Consider the following 19,133-nt stretch of genomic DNA (forward strand, 5'->3'; position numbering starts at 1 on the left):
GCTCACCGGGGCTGTAAATAGTGGTGGCGTTACCATATCCTTCCTGTCTGCTTGAACCAGTCTGTCCATTTCCTCTTACATCACTGCCACTCCCTGGATGGTTTTTGCACCATTCTGTGTAAACTCCTGTGAGAAAAACTTGAGCGAATACTCAAATTAACCTGTTTGACACCAACACCACTGCCAAAGTCATTGAGAGCACATTTGGTGTTTCGGGTGAACCGAAGCTCTTCACCTGCCACAACTGTGTACCCGGATACATAAAGGCTCATTAAATCGGATCCATTTTTGAACGGTCCAAATTTGACAGCCACAGGACTTCACCTCAATGTTAATTCATCTGATATATTTTCATACACCACGTGCTAATTGGGTCTCTCAACTTTAGCTGAGCAGGAACGTGTATAAAGTGTAATCAAACAAACAAACACACGTTAATGACAAAAACACACGAGACAGCAGAAATTGTTCATCCTATTTTGAAATATATATTTCAGTTAACTGATAAAATCAATTATCTACCTGAAAGAACAAACGTTCCAATGGAAACTGCAATCCACATTTTAATACAAATTGCTATAGGACATATCAGGCTGCATATCATAAAAGTAGCAAAAGGTAAGAGCACTAAAACAGGCCATGCCAACGGGATTGTCTAAACTGTCAGTGTGTACTTAAAGCAAAAGAGCCGGGGCGTACATACGCAGGCTTTAAGTAATACTGACCTTAATCTCGGTTCTCTCTCTCATATGGCTTCCTGGTTGCATAGAAAACATGTTTGTTTTCTAGTTTCATTCTTATTAACATATGGATGAGATTTAATCACAGAACAATGGGAATTTTAAAAAGATATGAACTTGAGTTTGGTACTCCAGCGAGAGAAAGAGGTATCCTTTATGAGGCTTGCTTCAAGGCCAAGAATGAAGTGGAAATCACTGCAAGCCCTTTCAACAAGCATTTAGACATACAAAGCGCACATGTATGGGTATTACTCTCAAAAAAGAAATCTGGTAATGTTGAATAATGAAGCTGTGAATGAACCCTAGTGAAGGTAGGGAAGGGGGAGAAAAAAAAAAAACACATTGTGCCCAAACAAACAAAGTTAAAGTTTTATATACTGCAATCAGCACAATCGTTGCTTCCCCTCAAATCTTCCTATGTCTTACCTGTAGTACACTGTGTTATATCAGGGTCAAAACAATGCTACATGGTTTAATAAGCTAAGGGTGGCTCGATTTATGAAACAGCAGTTAATGGTACAGTCGATCATCTCAAAGTGTGACAATGCCGTATTTTTATTTCTAAGGATATTTTTAAAAAATCTGCAATGTTGTCATCGGGGCTAGTTTGTTTGTTTTAGGCATCTGCTTATATAGGGTACTAAGTTTTCAGCCCTTCCTAAAATGTTACTCTGAAAGCAAACTTGATCTCGAAAGAGGATGTGGGTTTGGTCTGGGTGAAAGAAGCAGAAAGCTCAAATTTACAGACAAAAAAAAACTAAAGAGTTGTATAGTTAATGAGAAGGGCCTAGTTCCTGCACTATTAATACACAGGTCAGTAACGTCATGGCCCAATATGGCATAAATGTAATTCATTAAACATTCCCCTGTAAAGCAGTGATTAGTTATTGGTAGCACAGACATGCAAAACTGTCCCTGAACGTCTTTGTGTTGCACGCTGTGGAAACTACATCCATGAATTCTGGAAAAACACCTTTAGTCTGTATAAAGAAATGATGTCCGTTATGCACTTCCAGATTTTACAATACCTGCATGTGAACTACGTAAAGCATTACCTCACATAATACACAAAACTCAATTCCTCCTTTGTTAATACAACTTCTGCACCATTGTTAGGGCCTTGAGAACAGCTACAATAAGGTGTTTGGATGAAATCATGGAGCATCTTTTAACTATTATTACTTACAGAAAAAAAGTCAAAATTTGTGTTGTGCCAACATCCTTGATCTCGCCTTTTGTTTAACAAGAGGTTGAGGATCAGCTTTGAACTCATCCACGCTGTCGCACAGTTCAGCGGCATTAGTTACCTGATTGTTGAAAAACAAAACCTCTCAATTCAGTGCCTGGCTCTAACAGGGAGACAATGCTGTGCTCAGTCCAGCGGCTGTGGGTCGGCTATGGGCATTGTGTGCAGCACCTCGTCCAGCAGCTGCAAGGCTCGGTGCAGGTGAATCTCGATCCAGCATGGTGTCTCCTTAATGCTCTGCCTTGGGTAATCAGGACCCCAGCCTTTCACGAAGCTCATGCGCAGGATGCACAGCCGCCGCAGATCATCCACACCGATGCCGGCGGCAGCAGACAGACCTGAGACACAGCAGACACGCAGTTATCAGCAGTAACAAAACAACGTATATGGGAAACGTTGGGGAACAGAAAATATATTCGTAGCATTGTGCATTTCCTGTTGTATTTTTTGGCACACTGCTCGTTTCAGTTCCTAAACATTAATTGCAAAAAAGGAAAAACATTTAGACACTTTACATTTAGAAACGTATGACACTTTGGTCTGAAAGGGAAAAGCGTGTAAAAAACATTTTTTCCTTGTGAGTGAGCACTGTAAAGGTTCGATGTTAACGAGCTTAAATCACTAACTATTTTAGAGAAACTGAAGAATGTTTTACTTACTGATTGCCGGAGCGATACCACCCACAGATCCGGGCCCAGGGATGTTTCCAGCCACCGCTGCTGCCTGCGCCGCAGCTGCTGCCTGAGCCGTAGCCGCCTGCTGCTGCATCTGCCGGTGGCACTGACGTAGGTCAAACACCTGCATTACAGCAATAAGGGAACAAAAGCAGTGGCAGAACTAATGAGCCAGCTGGCTATGTTTTGATCGAATTTTTAAAAAAATCCTTTAGTGAGAAATTTTCTACATCTGTCCAAACTTGGACAAGTAGGGACAAATAAAGCTCACCTTGATGTATGCACTTGGGTAGATCTTATGCACAGCATCTCCAGGGGCACGGCCGGCCTCCCGATCTAAGTAGTAGCTCTGCACGAAGACGGCATGGTCACTGAGGCAGCGCACCCACACATCACCCTCACCTTTACACTCCAGCTGAACACCCTTACCAATGTGCAGCCTGGGAATAAACAAATGTGTTAATCCTCCTGCCTCTGAATGTATTAAAATGTACAATAAACTTGATTTTTACAACGTGAAGCCTGAGTTGTCTTAGAAAAATAAAGGATCTGATCTACTATATTCCCTCCACATCTCATAACATTATATACATTTTTGCCTGGTTTAATTTTCACTAAAATTAATATACTAAATATTTTAAAAAGTCTCAATTATTTTCTACCAGGTCAGAGAGATGCTGGCTCAAGTTTCAAGATACAACACAATCGAGAAAATTCAAAAGGCAAAACACATCCTGCTCACATAATAATGACGGAACTCTGCAAAACACATAACAGTTGATATCATTTGAAAATGAGGGGAAGCCATTACTCAGACCTCGCTCTTTCAATGGCCTCAGTCCTGTGCACGTTGCTAAGCTGGCCCAGACAAAAGCGATCTCCTCCTGATGGGTCCACATAGCCATCCACGGTCACAACAGGGCAGTTTGAGGGAACTTTAAAAGTCTCACCGACCTGCACGTCCATCTCAAAATAGGCAATGGAGCACCAGTAGTCAGGAGCTAGTCAAGAAAAAACATGCAATTAAAAACAAAATCCAGTAGACGTCTTGCTACTCATCCCAGGGGTTTTATAATCACTTTACAGTTAATTCCATTTACTATCAAATAATCCATTAACCTGGACAGCTGAGACCCATCATACTCATTAACGACTGTACTCTAAGGTACCCAATATTCAATTCCAACTCAGAGTGCCATGATCTGATTATTAATGCATTCCTTAAGCATCCTTGTGGAACTCTGGATGTCTTGGATTTCTATAGCTTACGTTGTCTCTCTTCCCCAGCAGAAGTATTTAAGCTCATCAATCATGAAAAACACCAGGCATATTTCCATCAGGGCTGTTAAAATAAATTCTACTGTTCCAGGATAATCTCTCATGATTTGAATTACTTTGTTTTCTGAGTAGAGTTTATCTGTCTTCTCTTAAGATGCCTAAAAAAAAGCAAAAAATATATACTGGTGGTATAAAAGCTATTAAGCTAATTCACATCTGAACACAAGAATGTTGCATCCCCATCCCTTTATTTATTTACTAAATGTTTGGTACAATTAATATTATTAAAATAGTCTATTAACGTCCTATAGGTCTATGTTGATGTCTGATCACATTTTACATATTCACAGACGTGTGATTTCATAAAAGAACAGACTTCCCTCCCTTTTTGAAATCATAGAACCAAACTATACAGTACATGTGTGTCTATAAATGGAATTTACAAACCTCTGTAAAGCTTAAACAAGTAAAATCTATTGGAAGTGGTTACCTGGGTGGTTTGATATAGGTGGCTGAAATCCTATTTCATTGTGTACAGGCCCTGAGGGGAGGAAATAAACAACAATCAGATATACTAGACTGAGCTGGGATTCTACTTGAGCACTATAAGAGATTGAGCTTACAGTAGTGTCCTGGATGGTGCATGGGTGGATGATGTTGTATATGGCCATTTTGTTGTGGAGGCACGCTTGGGGTGAAACTGCTGCTTCTTGCCCAAGTGGAGGTTGCGTCTAAAGAGCACAAGCGAAATAAACAAAGGCAAACACACAATTTCCTCAAGCATGTGTGTTTTCAGATAAACAAGCCACCAAATCAAATTAAAAGAAAATGAGCTTGCATAAAAGAGGAGAAAAAGGGCTACTGCTAGAGGAAGTTGGGAAAGGAGATGGTTAGTGGAAGGCTCTGGTTGGGAAGAATCTTACTGTGATGATAAGTGGAGGAGTTTCCTGGTGGGAAGCCGTTCTGTTGTGTCCCCTGCCCTGTCCCTGATGCAATCTTTAGCAGCCCCTCGCTGCTACGGCTCCCTGAGAGAATACTGGGCTGAGCTGAAAGAAATTGGGATTTTAATTCTTCTACATGCTTCAGAAAACAGACCTGAGAGTCGCAGAAAATGGCAGGATTTCAGTAAACAATAACTTCAGAAATATGCAATTTTCAAAATATTGTATTTAAATACATATACAAGACCAAGAACATCATCCATCCTAATATAAAAGCTTTTCTGAATGACCTTTGTATTTATAACAGGCTAAAAATTACACTCTATAGGTGTTTCTCAGTAATTATATATAAAAAAATTATACACCTCCATAAAACCCGACGCTTTCAACTCGTCACTCAAAAATAAATAAAAGTACTTATAACAATCATTATCAAGGAAAAATGTATTTAACTGTGCTCAGAAAAAGATTATTTTACAGTAAAGATATGCGGATGCCTCCAAATAAAACTGATAATGCTACAAGATAATTTATGCCCTTTTCCAAACTAAGGACAACAAATGATTAACAGGAAAAAACTAATTAACAAGAACATTAAGAGCACTGTATAGAAGTACAAAACTCAACTCAAACTTAATAATGATGTGCTGAAGTTTCTGAAGTCTATAAAACTTGCCTATGAGAACCAATAGACTGACAGGTTGAATATTCAGTACAATATGTTCATAGTACATATATAATCATCTGTATAGTACATAAACATCTCATAGTACATAAACATCTGTAAATTACTGTTTATAGTAATAGCCATATATTTTGTTACAGCACATATCCTTCTGTAAATTTCAGTTTATAGTAATAGCCATCTGAATATTATGTTCATAGTTCATACACATCTGTAAATTACTCCTATATTACCATTTTATTTAATTTATTTAGCTCATGCAAACACTGTATATCCTGCTCTTGCTGCTATTGAACTCTGGTTAGACCTAAACTGCATTTCGTTGCCTTGTACTTGTACATGTGTAATGACAAGGTTGAATCTAATCTAATGGAACATGATTACAGCAAACAAATGCATCTTCTGAGACATGAAAATGCATTACATCTTTTCAAACCGCTGCTGACATCACACAGTAGCTGGAGGTGATTCTGCTCTGATACCCATGATTAGGCAACAACGCACTGGAAGAGCAGCGTTATCCTTTTATTTCCTTTTAATTTTACTGCTAGAATTCAAGCTCAAATACTCGGGAGGCAGAAAAGGCAGATATATTTTGTCCAGTGACACATAATACATCTAAGAAACCAAGTGACACTGCCAAATGAGCCAACGGTCACTTTAAGGCAAACACGGTGAACACCGACTGCTCTGTCCTCATGCCCTCAGCGGGTAAGAAAAGCTAAAACGTGAAAAGGGGATTGTACGAGAAGAAAAAGAAGTGCACTTAAAGAAATGAGAAGCACTCGATAAGAGGTGGTGTCAAATGAGTCTTACTTGAGGATCCCACTGGGATACTGGAGAAGGCAGAGGTGGAGGCCGAGCTGCTGCCTTCAGCAGGAGGAAGTAGGGCAGGACTGCTGAAGGCCGGCTCAGGCATGTTTCTCGAAGGAGGGTGCTGGATGGTCTGGATGTGTCCATCAGAACTGGTTAAAGATGATGGGCAATCATAGTCATACTCGTCTTTGACCATGAGGACAGAGGAACCTGGCATGGGTAAAGACATATACTGTTTAAATCTACTGTAAAATCAAATATTTAATAGTCATTGCTCAGTGAAACTCAACACCATCTAGTTTCAAAATATGAAATGAAAATTGGGATCAAATAAAGTGACTCACTAGGACCCAGTGTAAGTCCAGACAGGTCTGTGTAGGAAAAACACAGTACACAGCTTAACACACGCATAAACTGCAAACCACATCATGGGTAAAACGTGAAATCTGACTGACCTATACCTGGTGAAACCACCCGCTCGTAGTGGTAAGGGTTCACGCAGACGCTGTCACACTTCAGGTCAAAGGCAAACTGGCAGTATTTGACGTGCTTCAACTCATTCTTGTGGAGGTCGGGCCACCGCCATAGGCGGGCGTAGATCACGTGAGGGAAACCTTTACGTCCAGCCACCTTATAGACAATAGAGAAGACATTTGAGCCTGTAAACCAAAACTGACAAGCAACAAGGAAACAAAAAACTTCGGTATAGAATTACAAGAAGCATGTGTCATTGTATGCACTGAGACAGAAATACTGTGGTATCTATGATTTCCAGTTTATTATGGCATAAGAGAATATACAAGCAACTATAAAGCAAAAAAATAAATGACATGTTAGAAATACATATGTTTTCATACAAAAGGACGTCTTCAGGACAAAGGGCATTATGGTTTCTTCATAATGTTTCTCTTACTTTTTCTTTCTCTTATTAAAAAAGACTTCTAAAGTATTAAGTGATAAATATAACAACAGGAAACAATCTTTTTTCTGGGACATTACATATAACTAAACACGGATAAAAATCGGGATCTGCCAGTCTTTAATAACTACATCAAGTCAGCATCTTGGTCTGGTCAGACGGAAATAATTAGGTGAATGCCCCTTCTAGTTTAGCAATTTGTTCAATTCTATACTCAGACAATAAACCCATAAGATCGCCACCCTGCCTTGTCATCGTACAGTCCAGCTCACCTGAAGCCGGCCATCCAGAGTGCGTTGGATGGTCACACACTTGCTGGGATGAGCCCCGTTGGTGGTGATGGCTGTGATAAGTGAGTCAAGTTCATCCTTCTTCTCTTTCAGCTTTTTCACCAGGCTCTCAATGGCTCGTTTGGCAAAAGTCTCACTCTCACCGCCCTGCCTGTGGCACATCAAGCTGTGCACGATGCTCAGGCAGGCATCGTTACTGGTTGGTGTGTTTGTGATTGACATCCTGACTGACCGCTCTAGTCTGTGAGCCTCTTTACTATGGTCTCATCAGATATTCAGAGACGAAAAAGCATCAACAGGCTGCGTTCTGGTGCTCCATTCAATTCTCTACCTGAAAGAAACACAGCAGAGGTGTTGTCTAGATTCATTAGAATGCTTTGCACTTCATTAAAACTACCTTACATGCAAGAAAAAAAATCAACCCTAAATTTTTTATTTCTGACCCTAAAAATTCTCTTTCTTTAATGTGTGATGGTTGATTTCCATTTTGTATAAAACCTTCCTAAATTACTCAAAATTCAACATTTGTTCAACATCTGATGCTAGTGGGCCAGTGGAATTTATCCTTTTAATCAATCAGCGGACACGAGTTGGTTAAATCTATAAATCACAAACTATACAATTCACTGCAATGGGGAGAGAAAATTTAATCTCATGATCCTTAATAACTGAACTGTACTGAGCACAAAACACACACAAACTGTATGGACTGCACAGATTTACACTAAATACACACACTTCCAATATATATCCATCAACCTGTTTACATGCTGTTTTTTGCTATTTGCACATTCTGTCTGACATTTCAGTTGATTGCTGTTTTGCAAAAAAAAAATCCTTTACAACGTCTCAGGTAACTGCTGCTATAACTCTGTTCATTCCAGTATTTCTGCACACGCAATACTGTCTGAACATACAGTATTTATACCGGTCGGCGATGCTTCTGTTCGGACAAAAGACAGTGCAGGACTGTCTTTCTGTCTTGTCCTGCACTGTCTTTCTGTCTTGTCCTGCACTGTCTTTCCGTCTTGTCCTGCACTGTCTTTCCGTCTTGTCCTGCACTGTCTTTCTGTCTTGTCCTGCACTGTCTTTCTGTCTTGTCCTGCACTGTTTGCACTTTATGTATCTAGGACTATTTACTAAGTTCTTAGCCCTGTCTTTGTTTTATGTAACACCCTGGTCCTGGAGAAGCCTTGTCTCATTTCACTGTGTACTGCAACAGCTATATATGGTTGAAATGACAACAAAAGCTTCTTGATAGCAAAACTATCATCATTGCTGGAGAACGACTCTCACCCCCTGTATGAAACGGTTTCAGCTATGAGCAGCTCCTTCAGTGACAGACTGTTACATCCTAAGTGTCTGTAGGAGCGATACAGATGCTCTTTTCTCCTTGCTGCTATTAGACTTTACAATCAGAGCTGCTCCCAGTGAACCAGTCACCATAATACAAACCGTTATTACTGTTTCACTGCAATAATAAACAACAACAAGTATTTTAATCATGTGCAATAACAAATTTTGAAAACTGTGCAATATGCCTTCAGTGTAACCGATACTCTTTATATATTTTTGATTTTGTATATACTGTATATTGTATTGTGTCTTTATTCTTTTTATATATTTTTGCTTCTGTAACAGAGAAATTTCCCCATTGTGGTCCGGATAAAGGTCTTATCTTGACTTGACTAATGTTAACCTGCTAGCTTGTTGTTAAGGAAACATATTTACTAACACAGCAAGCTTCCTCTCATCATCTCTACCTCAAGAGCACAACCTCCTCCTCTGTCTCTCTCCTCCTCATCTGTACACCAAACCGAGTCATTAACACAACATTGCTAACTTCACTAAAGCTTTTCGGCTTAATTCAGCAAATTCAAACCGCGTCACACCTCAACAGGAACTCGAGCAAATTAGTTTATCTACGTGGTTAAATAAACTTGTAGCTTTTCTCATTCGAGTCATTTCACACGTATATAAAAAGATAAACATTCGGTTTAAAAAAAAAAACAAAAACAAATAAATCATAACGGTAGCTAGACAGCTAAAGTAGGTTAGATAGCTCGTGTATCCTCACACAGAGAACTAATTAGAATAGAAACTACTACATACAGACTTTAAAAACAGACCAGCGAGACTCAGTAAATAAATTATATCAGTTTCACTGCAGTGTGTTCGATGTAATCTGAGTTATCGGACACTCGCTGTTAGCCGCCCTCAAAGCTAACATGTACAACTGCTGGAGCTAAAAAAGCGTTAGCTAACGTCCAAGCTAACGTGCTAACGGCTAACACAAACTTCAGTACATATCATTACGTTGCTATTAAAGTCGTTTTCCGCTTTATATATTCTGAAAAATTCACCAGGGTTAAAAAAAACTGCAACGTTACATTGATAATTCGCCGATGAGCGAATAACGAGCTAGCTAAGCTAAGTTATGCTAAGCTATGCTATGCTAAGCTACGCTAAGCAGCATAGCTACACTTTCTGCAGTTTAAGGTGCACCCAGGGATGGCGTCTAGTCAGTAAAACGAGGAGAAAAAAACACACACACACCCTACATTTGTGTTGGAAAGATGTCCGAGATGTGAAGAAAATAAAACGCTATATTACGCGTGAACGAAAAGATGTGGCACTTCTGAACAAACATAAACACGCGAGCCTCGGCGTTCGTGCACCCAGCTGCTGCTTTGATTTTCCGTAGCAATATGGCGAATTGCGCATGCCCACAAAAGGGGGGGGGGGGAATACATAACACGACGTTGAGCGAGGAGTTATAAAGCCGCAGTCCGTTAGAGGGCGCTCTTGTGTTAACGCATAAGTGTGGAATAATGCCAAAAGTATTGGGGACAGTATGTGATCGCATAGAAGAAAAAAAGGACTGGCTATAAATTTAACCAATTAACTTTTAATAATTAACGGTTAAATAATTAACTGTTTAACCACTTCATGCATTTAGCTAAAATTAAACTTGTTAGACAAGTCACACCTTTAAGGGCTGGAATATTATCTATATAAAGGGGGAAATGTTAAAAAATATGACACAGATTTAAATTAAACAATTTAAATGTTATGGAGAACTTACAAAGAAAGCATTGCCATTTTTTAGTGTTAAAAACTGCAGCACCACTTCATCCCCTTCATCCCCTTGACCCCTTCATCCCCTTGCTTCCCTTCATCCCCTTGCCACTTTCAACCCTTTCATCCCCTTGCCCCCTTCATCCCATTGCCCCTTCATTCCCTTCATCCATTTGCCCCTTCATCCCCTTGCCCCCTTTCATCGCCTTGCCCCTTCATCCCCTTGCCCCTTCATACCCTTCATCCCCTTGCCCCCTTCATCGCCTTGCCCCTTCATCCCCTTGCCCCTTCATCCCCTTCATCCACTTGGCCCTTCATCCCCTTGCCCCCTTCATCCCCTTGCCCCTCCATACCCTTCATCCCCTTGCCCCTTCATACCCTTCACCCCCTTGCCCCTTCATACCCTTCATCCCCTTGCCCCTTCATCCATTTCATCCCCTTTCCCCCTTAATACCCTTCATCCCCTTGCCCCTTTATATCCTTCATCCCCTTTCCCCTTCATCCCCTTCATCCCCTTGCCCTCCTTCATTCAGAGTAGGTGCACTGAATGTGTGTGAGGTTTCATGGGTTTAAAGTGAAGAAATAAGCCGTGACATGGTGACCATGCCTTGTAGCTGGAACAGCAGATGAAAAATAGTTTCAGTCTTCTCTCTGTAAAGCTTTGCTTCGAGGAAATCACTGCATTTAAATAGTAAATTAAACTGCACATAGGTGATTGGTCAACAGGAGCTGATTCATTTTTGGACAGTAGATCTCAAGAGCCAGGTTGTGCACAGGCTTATATTTAATGCTTTTTTCCAATACGTTGACATTTCTAGTGTAACACTAATTTCTAGAAACACTAGGGACTTGTACAGCAGACACTTCACACAAAGATTAAATATAAATGGATTTTAAAAAAAAGATTGAGCTTTCAAACCATCATTCTACATCAAATGTTAATGGCCTTGGCATTAAACCTGTGAATACTACTGGATGACTGAAAAGCCTTAAATAATGAGAGCTGTATGGCTTTTATTTGCTATTTAAAGAGATTTTGTAGGTAGATCCGGATATTTGCATAACCTAACCTCCATCTGAGCAGACATACACTCAAGGTAAGAGAAAGGGTCAGAACATTGGATCAGCCTTATTTGGCTTAAATGCTTCTTCACGTCAGCGTGATGGTGTTGGGTAACTCACTGGGGGACAGAGATGGGGATTTAAGAGGAGGAAGTGGTTATAGGTGTGAACACACACTGGAATCCGGCGGCACTGTGACCTAGCTGGACCCCCACTTGGATTGAGGTCGTCATCTTGAGTGATGGCGTGCAAGCTTCCCAGTTCTGACACCTCCTTATCACGGCCGTGTGGAAGAGAGTGTGGCAGAGGCTCGCATGGCATGTGGCGCTTCGTGATTATGGACAGCCTGCGATAGATTATGACAAATCAATCAGAGGAACAAGCGAGAACTTGAACATCAGGTTACTTTTTCAGGTGTACACTTTGTTTAAATGTTACAATTACACGCAGATCATTTTGTCCTGTTAAAGCAAGTCAACAGTGAGAATCTCATTGTTATAGGCCTAATATATGGAACCTTTTTGCCTCGAACAAATCTTCCAATACATTGAAGACATTTTCAAAATCGGAACAGACGAAACCAATAAGGATTAAAACACTCAGAAACGTGTTGTTATAGGAAAAAAAATCAATTTCAGTGTAGTGTGCTGTGGTGTGATATGAAGTATGATGGCTACTGTCATCACACTGAAGATGATTTCACTGTTACGGCACATCTCCAAGGAGTTAGTTTCCTTTGATCCACAAAAATCTGCAGATTAAAATTAGTTTTACTGAATGAACTTGTTACACTTTTGATTCCTTTGTGCTTCTGTTTAACGTTGAAGAACGTCTGTGAGACCATTTAATTTCTGTTATCACTTACAATGTAGAGCTATAAGCAGTCTTTCCCTTACTGCTTTCACCTTTTCACTCTATTGAAGGAAAGAAGACAAAAAACACAGTTTATGTAACTGTGAAACTGCAAAGTCTTTGTCCTGAACGAATATAAATCTATCATTTGGATTACAGCCAGCTACAGCTGTCCGAATTGCTATATAGTTATTAAAAATCAATGCACACCTGACTGATCAGATTTGCAAATTTCACAGCAAACAGTTCTGTGCAGCATCAACAGTGTTCCCTAACTGTAAATGTATGAACAAAAAACATTAAAAACACGAACAAAACAAAACATTAAAAACACGACAAACTAATAAACTGACAATTTGCGGCTTGTGTATGAAGCTGCGTTCGATATAAGTGCCACTTTACTAATGACCTGAAGTGTTTAAAACCGGCTGAGGAAAAACTCCGGCAATTAACGCCTAAAGAAAGTTTCATATGAGCACAAATGATGCAGGACTACGACTGAAATGGTCTAATTGGAGCCATAGTGAATTAGCTAATTAAATGTTGACCTAATGCCAGTTTTGTTGGAGTCATATTTTGTTGCAGCCAAATTTAACTTTAACAATCATCTAATAAGCAGGAAGTTTTATGCAAACAAATCAACCCGGCAAGAACCTATACCCTTTCTGCATGACAAGATGAGAAACAAGATGATGTAAGATCCAAACTGACTAGAACTGTAGTAGAGTTTTCAGGATGATTGAACAATTTCCCAGCTAATTTTCTTATACAAGAACTGATGAATTTTTTATAATCTTAAGAATCTATATGTGTCATTGACATATCTGTAATTCATTGTAGCAGATGGTAACATGTCTAATACAAGCTTAATAAATATTGCTCAGATGGATATAGATTGGAACAACTATGGCAATATTACCAGCTGTAATTCAATCTACATGTTTGCCTTAATGAGCTCATATCTAATGGTTGATATGGTGAAGCTTTCTGTATGTATTCTATGGTTATTGTAACATTAAAGAAAGGAGTCTCCAGTTTCAGCACCTTTATGTATTTAGATGACACCGGAAAGACTTTCTTTCTTTCTTTCTTTCTTTCTTTCTTTTTTCTTACTAACTTCAAGTTAGGAGAAACTGTTTCCATCTTATATAATGCACTCGTGTCAGTAACGAATAAAAATTGTTATTGTTGTGGTAAAAGAGGAATAAAACACTTGCTGTTATAAGATGATAAGCAACTTTGTGGTGGTAACAGTACCTCTGCCTCATCACACCAACCCACTGTTGTTGTTTATTTTCCTATAACAGCACATCCCAAGTGTTTTATTTCTTACTTATCAACTGCCGTTGAAATGATTCAGATGTAATGAAGGCTGTTGGTAGGTTGTGTTTTGAACCAAGGTTATTTTTCACTTTATTATAAGTATGAAATGGGATTGAAAACACTATATTCTAGACTGCAACAAATATTTTTGTACAATAGAAAAGCACTAGCCTACACTATAAAAAGCAGATATACATTAAGTGAAATGTCAAAATGAATGTCTCTTTTGCTCCATGATGTTTATCCATTCCATGCCAGGTTACAGTGTCTGTATACTTCACATAGCAGCATGCTACTGTGCTACTGACGATACTTTTTTTATACTTCTACCAAGAGTTGCTAGATATGGTGTTAATTAGCACACAAAGGCAACATCATTGTTGATCCTGGTTACTTGTTCATATTTGAACATTTATGTCATCTTCTCAGGCCTCTCAATCTTGTCTGTTTGGCTTCTCGGCTTCCCGGGTGAGAGTTTATGAGAGTTTTGAGATTTCATCTGCAGCCGCACTCTGCCACCACCATGCCTTCGTATTTGTGCTGGAAAATGACATGGCCGTTCTCATTTTCGTACAGCAGAGAGATTGGTTCCAGCTTGGTGGGCACGCAACATGCTCGTGAGACTTTTTGAGGGCTTTTCAAATTGAGTAGTGTTTGGATAATGGCGTGCTTGGTGGGCGTCACTTGCGGAAGTAATGGATAATCGCACTCTCCGTGACAAGTGTAGGCTTCGAAGCCTGGAGGTGCAACGATCCACGAGTCCCAGCCTATCTCTTTAAAATCCACATAGAGTGCAGTCCTCTTGCACGGGTTTCCCTTGGCGTTGCGGCGGGTTCGAGGCGCACTGTCGTAGATCATGTTAGAACGCATTTGCATTAAATGGGCCTCATTTTCTTCTTTGCTGTCGTCATCTTTTTCACCCACCAACTCAAATTCATTGAGCTCTAACAAGCCAGTGTTGTTTTCTGTGACTGTCTTCTTTGACCGGTCCTTTTCACTTTCATTATCTGAGAATACAATCAGCACTGGCTCATGCTTTCCTCCCACACTCCTTTCAATGTCCAGGCTGATAAATATAGCACTCTTGTCTTCATCAAGGAGTTCACGCTGATTCTCACTTTCGATCTGCACCTCAAGCCAGTGGCTTGTGCTCTCCAGGTTTCTCCAGCGTAGAACAGAGTCAGTCAGATCAAACACCTCCCATCTGCTCTCTTTAAGCTGGCCATGCCTTACTGCCAGCTCCTGCATACCAGTCAAATTGTTCTCCAAAGTTCCCCCCTCAGAATTTTGAAATGACAGACCACCTTCTACTTGCCTCTCAAAAACTGTTACCTTCCAGTCCACACCATAGCTGCGCTGAGGATCTCTATGTACCAGCATGTAAAGGCGGAGCTCGGCGGCAATAATATACTCTTGACGTGGGACAGAGACGTTGAACATGAGAGGGAGCGTCCTCACACCTCTTCTTGTCATGCTATAGGGGGAGGAATCTGTAAATAACACATTGCCACTGATTACTAATAGCATGTGATTCTACATGATTAGAATCAGAATGCGGTGTACAGTTATGTTAGATAATCCAATTCATCAACAGTCTATTTACACAGAAATACACTGAAAGGATAAACTGTTGTCATCTCTTGCAAGTCAAAAAAAAAAAAAGTTTAATGTATTTATTGCAGCCAGGTAAGATATAATATATTTAACCAAAATTTATCAATAATGAAGAAACAAACGTTCTACTACCTACCCTCATTCTTGAAACTCCGTGCAATATTTGCTGCAGGTCTGGTGCTATGATCCTTAGCGTAGTGGTTGTACAGTTCCAGCATGTACTCTGGTGGCTCAGTATGGACAGCCCGGGGCCTCAGCTTTGGCTCTTGCTCTGTTAAATTTAACATGTAGAGAAACTGACCTAGAACTGCCTGAACGTCAACATTATCATCCTGGTCCAGCAAAGATGTATCCGCCGCTCCAAGACCTCCTGAAAATGGTTCCTTCAGGGAAGGAATTGGACTCAGTTGACCCCAGCGATGTAGAAGCAAGATGAAAAGGATTAAAGTCCTAACATACCGAAGCATGAACATCTCTAAGACAGCCATTAGTTGAGATCAAACCTTCTTCTCTAGGAGTAATATAGAGATTATAGACGGAATAATCCTGGTCTCCTAAGTAAATCGTCCAACGGTTTCTGTCCAGACTGATATGGGGTGTGTTGGAGAGAAAGGGGTGAACAAACAGTCTTGTCCTTGTTGATCTTGTGATCAACCATAGAGGGCAGGTCATTGCTGTCAGCCTCATCGTGCTGACAAGTTTGGAGATGTTGCCACTCGCTTGGGCCCTGGCCCTCTTATAACATGGGTGGCGAGAGCCATAGAGTTCACCACTCATCCTGTATCTTCTTTCCATGCATGCCTTGCTCTGTGACTTTCAGCTCAAATTTAACATCTCACCAGAAAAACGTTCTTTCAAAGCACTCAGGTCACGTTTCATCTGATATAGCAAATTTCTGTTCATGTGACTTTTCATGTTATAAAGCACATTTACGTTCATCGCGCTGCAATGCCTGTCTTATCAGCTAGTTCATGTTTGTGTATTGGTTGCATAGGCAACTGAAGCCCACTTGTGAACAGCACATAACATAAATACAATCCACATACAAGCTTGCAAACAACATGCCAGTATCTTAAGTGTGGTTCTTTTATACATTCAAATTCCGGAATCATACAAGGCACGACAATTAATAACTTCCAGCCGTGTTGATGGATTCTTTAATTGTGTGGGATAATTAAGAGATCGTCATATAGCTTCTTCAAAAGGTTCGACAAAAATCCTACAGAGTTTTCTCCCGAGGAAAAGGCACATTATTATAAAAAAAGAGTGAAAATACACTTGTGAACAATAAGTCGGATCCTCAGAGGTTATTTGGTTTGTTAGAGGACCTCACAACTGAATGTAAAAACTTTCTAGAAAAATCTAGATAAAGAAATGAAAAATTAAAATTTACACTCATCCACATTTGCTCAAGTTTTGCAAAACAATAATAATTTAACAGATATTTATAACCATCAATTAGCATTGAACAATAATAATTTAACAGAGATTTATAACCATCAATTAGCATTTAAACCGTATGTCAAGGTCTATACATGAGGTTCAGGCAAAATATCTGGCAAATTAATCTCATTTTCACTTGAACAAGTTCATGAATTTGTATCAGTCTATATTTTATGGTTTAAAAAATATACAAAAACAAGAATAACTAACAGCATGTCCAGAAGACTTCTACTTGTAACACAGAAATGCATCAATTCTAACAATTTCTTAGTTATTAGTTTAGTTTAAATTAGCTTTATTTTTGACTGGTACAGAAAAAAAAACGCTTGAGATTCCTTCCATAAATAATAAATGAACATCTGCTCACAGAAAACATCACAATATACTGTAAATAATTACCCATGCTGATTTAATCCATTTCCCCATGAATTGAATTAATCAACCAATCAGAATTAAGAATGGTTAGAAACAGAAATAAGAAATTAGAAATGTTATTTATCCAGTTATATAGCATGTACAGTTGAACTGGGGACTGATGCTACTGTAACTTAAACTTCCCTGCAAAACTTTGAACCTCTTCATTAACTACAAACAGAAACAAAATCATTTCCTAATCATCACATTGCATGGCATATTACGGAAGTATATTTAAATGCTCAGTGCTTTTTATCCCCTTTTCTGAGCACCAAACAAGGCACGACAATAGCGCTAATCACGAACACAGTACCACAAATGGAAAAGCACTCATGAGGAACACAACAACATCAAGCATGAAAACGCATGAACAAAGCACAATGAACCCGTGAATAGCAGGACGCCAGCATGCCGACAGCACTTGAGGTTTAATGAGAAAACTCTTCAAGCAAAAAAACGACGGTGGTCAATGAAGCGATTTAAGTCAACTGAAACAAACGAGTGAGCCGGCGGTCTGCATGACTTTGCCTTGACATTGATGCATATGAATTATTTTCACTGGGGAATTTGTTTGCTAAATGCTTCCACTGTCTGCATGAGACCTGAACCTGTTGTGTATTTTCACTCGCAGTCATCACAGGAAGTGACTGATATTAATAAGACTCTAATATGACTTCATCCCTCATCATGTCCCCTGTAGAAATGAGGTTTGTTAGATGACCATGTAAATGCCTGTGGATGTGTTTAATATGTTGAATTTGTTTAAGGTACAAAATAAAGAATTTTGAGATTATGCCAGTAAAATTCACTGCCAAACAGAAATTCCAAAAACATTGCGAGAAGGACAATTTATCTTAATTATCTTCTGAAATGCATGAAGCTCGTGGTCGAAACCTCACAACAGGGTCAACAAAACAAAATTTTAATGAAGAGAACTGAAAAGTATTATTTAGTTTTTTTTGGATTATTAGTATTCTATTTGTGATTCATAAATAGTGCAAAACAATGTGCTATCTTAAAAATAGTAAATACATTTATTCTCTGTCAAAAAAAAATTGATTTGGGGAAAATAATCAATTGAGAAATAATGAAGTCTGTGGCAGCACATGAGGCATCATGTTTAACCTCAACCAGAGCTCCGACTTCTGTGCGCTCTCTCTCTCTCTTCTCTCTCTCTGTCTCGCGCTCTCTCTCTCTCCTCTCTCTCTCTCTGTCTCGCGCTCTCTCTCTCTCTTTCTCTCTCTCTCTCTCTCTCTCTCTCTCTCTCTCACTCTCTCTCTTTCTCTTTCTCTCTCTCTCTCTCACTCACTCACTCTCACTCACTCTCTCTGTCTCTCTCTCTCTCTCAGTCTCTCTGTCTGTCTCTCTCTCACTCACTCTCTCTCTCTCTCACTCTCTCTCTTTCTCTTTCTCTCTCTCTCTCACTCACTCACTCTCACTCACTCTCTCTGTCTCTCTCTCTCTCTTTCTCTCTCTCTCTCTCAGTCTCTCTGTCTGTCTCTCTCTCACTCACTCTCTTTGTCTCTCTCTCTCTCTCTTTCTCTCTCTCTCAGTCTCTCTGTCTGTCTCTCTCTCACTCACTCTCTCTGTCTCTCTCTCTCTCTTTCTCTCTCTCTCTCTCAGTCTCTCTGTCTGTCTCTCTCACTCACTCTCTTTGTCTCTCTCTCTCTCTCAGTCTCTCTGTCTGTCTCTCTCTCACTCACTCTCTCTCTTTCTCTCTCTCACTCACTCTCTCTGTCTCTCTCTCTCTTTCTCTCT

The 19,133-nt window shown here is 39.8% G+C and overlaps 2 protein-coding genes across 2 annotated transcripts; both read right to left on the minus strand.

Moving 5' to 3' along the window:
* Positions 1 to 465: 465 nt before the first annotated feature.
* Positions 466 to 10,290, minus strand: smad4a (SMAD family member 4a). Its single transcript, XM_060896168.1, has 12 exons — positions 10,146 to 10,290; positions 7,572 to 7,920; positions 6,836 to 7,010; positions 6,725 to 6,751; positions 6,381 to 6,590; positions 4,862 to 4,984; positions 4,562 to 4,669; positions 4,429 to 4,479; positions 3,478 to 3,661; positions 2,932 to 3,100; positions 2,646 to 2,784; positions 466 to 2,324 (listed from the first exon to the last, which is right to left on the minus strand). The coding sequence occupies exons 2-12, from the start codon at positions 7,809 to 7,811 to the stop codon at positions 2,113 to 2,115; spliced, it is 1,638 nt and encodes a 545-aa protein (XP_060752151.1). The 5' UTR covers positions 7,812 to 7,920; positions 10,146 to 10,290; the 3' UTR covers positions 466 to 2,112.
* A 3,569-nt stretch (positions 10,291 to 13,859) lies between these two features.
* LOC132863383 (bone morphogenetic protein 10-like) lies at positions 13,860 to 16,270 on the minus strand. Its single transcript, XM_060896169.1, has 2 exons — positions 15,655 to 16,270; positions 13,860 to 15,394 (listed from the first exon to the last, which is right to left on the minus strand). The coding sequence occupies exons 1-2, from the start codon at positions 16,004 to 16,006 to the stop codon at positions 14,400 to 14,402; spliced, it is 1,347 nt and encodes a 448-aa protein (XP_060752152.1). The 5' UTR covers positions 16,007 to 16,270; the 3' UTR covers positions 13,860 to 14,399.
* Positions 16,271 to 19,133: the final 2,863 nt, after the last annotated feature.

This window comes from Tachysurus vachellii, chromosome 20, assembly GCF_030014155.1.
Source record: "Tachysurus vachellii isolate PV-2020 chromosome 20, HZAU_Pvac_v1, whole genome shotgun sequence".
NCBI lineage: Eukaryota > Metazoa > Chordata > Actinopteri > Siluriformes > Bagridae > Tachysurus > Tachysurus vachellii.